The sequence below is a fragment of the Diadema setosum genome, chromosome 20 (genome assembly GCF_964275005.1).
Source record: "Diadema setosum chromosome 20, eeDiaSeto1, whole genome shotgun sequence".
Taxonomy (NCBI): Eukaryota; Metazoa; Echinodermata; class Echinoidea; order Diadematoida; family Diadematidae; genus Diadema; species Diadema setosum.
The window spans coordinates 28,574,842-28,580,958 of NC_092704.1; the positions used below are offsets into that span (position 1 = coordinate 28,574,842).

Consider the following 6,117-nt stretch of genomic DNA (forward strand, 5'->3'; position numbering starts at 1 on the left):
TGTCAAATCAGAGTTTGAACGAAAATATATCTTTGTCTCTGTCTCTAACCAGGACGTTCACCACGGTAACTCAACGCAGAAGATTTTCTACGAGGACCCCCATGTACTCTACATCTCATTGCATCGCCATGACAACGGCAACTTCTTTCCAGGAACGGGAGCCCCAGATGAGGTAGGAGCACATTTTGCTGCCACAGGTTTTTGTTTTGTTTTGTGTTGTTTCGGTTGTCTTTGATTGTTTTTTTTTTTTCAAAAAGACATCATTCATTATTTCTTTCTTTTTTCCTTGGAAAGAGGATATGTTTTACCAAACTGTGTTGTCATATTTCTTGTAGACAGAAAGAATTTGCTCTATGCAAACATAGTATGTTAATAGCTCTGATATTGTGATGTCCTGTTCAAGAGTTGAAGTATAAAAAGTAAAATGAAAAAAAAAAACAATTGAGAGATCGATTAATATCAGAGAATGTGAGTTCTTTTATTGTCATTATCATTTGACTTTGGCAAAGGAAGTTTCCTCTTACAAAGAGAGAGAAAGATAAAATTGTTGCTTCATCACCAGGCTTTATTTAGGCAAGGCAGTTTCCAATCCAATGAGAGATATAATGGTCTTCATTGGATGATTTCAGAGAGGCAAGTTTCCACTGAACCCCGGTGAGGACGTGCTGATTTTGCTACAACAGGCATTTCTCATAGACACTTGCCCAAGTATACTCAGGACTCGTCCTCAACGGGTTAAACAGGGAGAGAAATTAATGCTTGTAACATTTTACTCGTATATATTTCCATAACAGTGCACTAGCTGATATGGCAGGTGATGCAGTTAGCAAGCTAATGCTATTATTCATTCAAGCAGCGCATTAAAATCATATGGCAGCCACCGACTACTTGCAATATTATATATTACCTCACTGTTTTCTTCCCTCGTTTGACGACAGTGCGGGTGCGGAGCTGGCCTTGGTAGCAACGTGAACATCGCCTTCCACGGCGGACTGAATCCACCCATGGGAGACGTGGAGTACATTGCGGCATTCAGGTGAGAGCGCCCTCACATTGCGTTACAAATTTGACATGATATGCAATGGCCTTGGCCTTTTGCTACAACACTTAACAAAATCTCTGAATTTTTTTTTTTTTTTTGAAAAGTGCCTTCATATATGATATGGTTTTTTTTTTTTTAATGGAAATCTTGATGATACTGCAATTTGATTGGCTTGTCAGAGTTGGTAGTGTTTGTGTATTATTTTTTTCTCCTTTCTACATCTGTATGTGTTTGGATAAGGCAGGAATGTGCATTTTTTTTTTTTTTTTTTTTTTTTTTTTTTTTACTTGTCCCTGCATGATATGTAGAATTTCTTTTTTTATTATTATTATTTCTTTTAGTACACAGGCAAAGATTTCACTACTTCATGCATTGTCGAGCACAATATCTTTCCATGTATTTTTGGGTAGAGATGAAGAGTTGTTTGACACTGTAATGATTTTTGTTTTATAAACAATATGATGATGTGTATACACATTCTTCTGTGTCCTTTGTGTATTTTCCATTTACTAGTACATAGTAACAGCTCATGTGAGTCTGTGTTCCAAATTTCATTTCAGTCAAACCATTCTGGGTCAAACAGTCATACATACACACACACACACACACACACACACACACATACATACATACATATACTATGCTCTTAGGTGTTACCTTTAGAAAGACAGGCATAGTTCATAGATTTGTATAATCAAACTTGCCCTCATGTCTGTCCAGGTCTGTGGTGCTACCGATCGCCCAGGAGTTCTCCCCCGATGTGGTCTTAGTGTCGGCTGGCTTCGACGCAGCAAACGGCCATCCCAACCCTCTCGGCGGATACAAGGTTACTCCAGCATGTGAGTAGAGGGGTGTGACAAAATGGGGGTCTTGGTTTAAGAATGATAGCAAAGATGATGATGGTAATGATAGTGATGATGGTAACTTTGAAGACAGTGATGATGATGATGATATTGGGCAGAGAAACATGGAATAAAGTAGTCCTGAATATATCTTTTGTGTTATCAAACTCCCCTGTGAGCTAGTAGTCCTGAATATATCTTTTGTGTAATCAAACTCCCCTGTGAGCTTATGATAAGAAATCAGAACAATATGTACTTTGGGGGTTTTATGCCTCCGCCATGAAGTGTTGCCGGAGGGATTATATTTTCGTTTTCCACTTTGATGTCAATCCTTACAAGGTTAGAGACCTTGTTATTACCACTTCTATCAGATTTATGTCTGTATGCACCATGGCAAATAACAGTGTGCATTAGTAAATTACAATGATTATCTTTTATACTGCGTCCAATGATTAGTGTTCTTGTAGAGGTACTGGTATTGTATTTTTTTTCAATATTTAGAAAAGCAGGTAATGTTATGTAAATGCTGAATTTGGCAGGGGAAAAGTAATCGAGAAAAAAAGCAATTGAATATTAAATTTTTTTCCTTCTGCCTGTCCCTGATCCTGCAGGTTTTGCCTACATGACCCGGAAGCTGATGGGTCTGGCCAACGGGCGAGTGGTGCTCGCCCTGGAGGGGGGCTACGACCTCACCGCCATCTGCGACGCCTCGGAGGTGTGCGCCCAGACTCTGCTGGGAGACGACCCCGCCCCCCTGTCGGAGGAGACCATCGACGCGGTGCCCAACGCCAACGCAGTTGAATGCTTGCAGAGAACGATCGGCATCCAATGTGAGTTCTCTCTCGGTTTGTCTTTTCAACCAGGGAATGTTCTGGTTTGGTCAGGTTTGGGTAATTTCATTAATTGATTCATGGAGGTTAGAGCACTTGCTGTCCACTTACAGTATAGTCATTTTGTAGCGTGTCCACTAGAATGCAAGTGTTTACAAATGAATGAAACAATTTGACGTTGTTTTGTACGAGACACACTTCAGAGTACAAAATATAAGACACTTGAAGTGGTGAGTCAAAGATAGAATTATATTGGTATCACAGAGAAATATCCAGTTGAATGAAATGTAGGGAGGGTACAGCATAACATGAATATCAAGTTGTATGCAAGTGAAATTTATATAAACAATTACAAAAGGTATTTAGTATATTTTTGAAATGCGATGTAAAAATTCTGTGAATGTTTTCATTAGCAGTCCACTTGTCTCGCAGCTGAAATAGTTCTCTATGAATTTGAATTTTTCATATAAAGAAAGCGTATTCATCTGCCACTAGTGAAGATTAACTGTACCAATGTTGCTACGTTTGACAATCCTAGAGGAAGCTGTCCTTTTAGTGGGGGACAGCATATGCAGTGAGGGTACACGTAATGTGATGATAAACTTCATTGTCTGTTGGATGTGATTCTTTGAGCATTATTATCATTATTATTATCATTATCAGTATTATTATTATTATTATCATTATTATTATTATAATTATTATCATTATTGTTATTATTATTATTATTATTATTATTATTATTATTATTATTATTACTATTATTATTATTATTATTATTATTATTGTCATTATTATTATTATTATTATTATTATTATTATTATTATTATTATTATTATTATCATTATCATTATTATTATTATTATTGTCATTATTATTATTATTATTATTATTATTATTATTATTATTATTATTATTATTATCATTATTATTATTATTATTATTATTATTATTATTCTATGGGGGGGGGGAAGAGAAACGGCAGATTCTCACTGTGTGATTTGATGCAAGTATCATCTTAATAATGATATGTGCCTTTCTGTGTTTTGATGCAGCGGAGTACTGGTCGTCGGTGCGGAACCGGGGCGACGCGGTGGGCATCTCGCTGCGGGAGGCCCTCAAGAGGGAGGGCGAGTCCGAAGTGCCTGTGAATGAGATGGCATCACTTTCAGTACAGCAGCAGGAGGGCACAAGGTGAGCTATTAATCCCTCCCCCCCCCCCCTCCCAAATACCCCTTACTCTTTACCCTTCCCCTTCCCTATTTTGAGAATCTGTATTTCTTCATAATCCATATAAAGGATTACTGCTGATAGCTGGAGGTGTTTTCTTTAGTTTTAGTCTCTTGCTTCTGTTATCTACATTCAATACAACTGGCCGCCTGTCTCTCAAAAGTATACTATTCCGGCTATGCCGAGAAACCCGAGAGCATAATAAGCACAGAGACTCTTAACTGTTTATGCCATACATTTTCATACCCAGTTAATTGCTACATTCACCTAGTTTTTTTTTCCATACATTCATTCATTCTTTTATCTATCCTTCCATCCACCTGTCCATGAATCCATTCGTTCAGACATTATTTCTCCACCAACTACGGTCCCCCAGCTTTCTCAAGTCACATTGCTCCAATTTATTCTCTCCGCTGTAGTCACTGACTGGGGATTCTGTCAATGCGAATTGACTCATGATTTTGACCAGTTTTGCAAGATTTCCATTAATTGTGTTTTGCAAGATTTCCACAAGCAAATGCTGCAGATAAATGGAGTATCAGAAGCACAATCTATCTGCCTTTCTATCTATCTGATATCAATGTAAATATAAGCATGTACAAGTAGAACATGCGTAGAGTTAAAGGTCCATACTGGAAAAAATGAAGAGAGAGAATTTATTTGAAGAATAGTGAGTAGCACAAAGAAACTAGTATTCCTGATGTAAAATGTATTCTGGCTAGATGTTCTTTTCATTGAAGAGGTAGTTGATTTCCTTTATATTTTTATGCCTCCGCCATGAAGTGTTGCCGGAGGCATTATGTTTGTATGATTTCTAAAATTCCTTCCTCTCCTCTTTTCTTCTCCCCCCGACAGTTCAAATATCATCGAAGAGAGTGCAATGGAAGCTGAGGAAGCATCACCATCGTAAAAGGAGCTGACGCCTTTCTGGCCGGAGCCGTAGAGGGTCAAGACATCTTTGTGTCATATCTCCGTATGAGTTTTTTTTTTTTTCTGTTCCTTTTAAATTTGGAGACCATTTGACCATTGGGTAATAGAGATGGATCCCTCCGTGCCCCTCACTCGTTTCCTTGGCGATGACCCGTCCGGAGATATTATCCCGTGGTCCCTGAAGTCCTTGGGGGGTGTTCTGGGTTCCCCCTCTGCCTCCCCGCTGCCAACTTCTTCAGGGCGATGCAAGAACAGAGTCGCGCCTTGCATTTGGCCGTCTCTCTGGCAGAGGGAACGGTACCACCGGATCTCGAAATTCAAGGGAAGGGGAAAGATGGGAGCTGGGAGCAGAGTGGTGTGGCAAGGACAGATGGACGGAGAGGCCCCCCGTGAGCAGCAGATCTACAGGGTCGTCGCTATGCCGACCCAGCCGGCATGGTGGGGAGAGAGAGAGAGTGAGCTTCAGCCATCTAATGTTTCCTTACTGGCTTCGTCCTCCAGCTGAGACAGGACATACTACTCGCCTTCAGTGATACAAGAAATAAATGAATTGACTTTGCTGTTTATTAGCCAATATCTGTAGACCTTTCTGCCACTCATGCACAGATGGAGACAAGATATTTCTCCATAATCCCCCCATTCCCCTGGGTGTGGGGAGGAGCTATGATCCTTAGGAATGGATTGTTAGACCTTGGTGTAATACTTTTCCTTCTCTTATGGGTTTTTGTTTGTTTGTTTGTCTTTTTTTCCCTTTAGGAAGCAATGAACTTCATTCCAGAGCTTGTTTTTCCTTTTTTTTTAAATTTTGTAGGTGTTTTATTTTGGAATCTTTTCAGGTTAAGTAAGTAGATAACAGCTGGAGCAATTCTGATTTTGCTAAATCTGCCTTCTTCATTTCTTTTCTTGAAAAAAACAAAGAAATGTTTTGATTGATGGTACATACAGTTTCTATTTATTACAGAAATACAAGTTGTTGATGTTCACTGTGTATTACAAAGACACTGAAACTTAGTTCAAGCTTCTCTTATTTTTTTTTTTTTTTGGTTTCTTAGTAGTTAGGCAAAACGATTGCAGTTTGTGAAACACATTGAGCTTTAAAGAGAATATGTATGCATTTTGTATCGCCGCATTAACGTAGAGTATGAACCGAACATTGTCCGCATTGTTGGCATGGGGCTCTCCACTCAGTGCATGTGCTATCTGTTGTGATAAAGTAACAAGTCGGTGTTTGAATTCACAGAG

The 6,117-nt window shown here is 38.9% G+C and overlaps 1 protein-coding gene across 1 annotated transcript in view; it reads left to right on the forward strand.

Moving 5' to 3' along the window:
- The window catches only part of LOC140244111 (histone deacetylase 4-like), a 149,084-nt gene extending 143,414 nt beyond the window's left edge, over positions 1-5,670 (forward strand). The window contains exons 22-27 of the mRNA XM_072323756.1: positions 53-172; positions 939-1,036; positions 1,763-1,881; positions 2,496-2,714; positions 3,771-3,909; positions 4,801-5,670. Coding sequence (XP_072179857.1) covers positions 53-172; positions 939-1,036; positions 1,763-1,881; positions 2,496-2,714; positions 3,771-3,909; positions 4,801-4,855 — 750 coding nt within the window. The 3' untranslated portion in view covers positions 4,856-5,670. The remainder of the gene's footprint in view (positions 1-52; positions 173-938; positions 1,037-1,762; positions 1,882-2,495; positions 2,715-3,770; positions 3,910-4,800) is intronic.
- Positions 5,671-6,117: the final 447 nt, after the last annotated feature.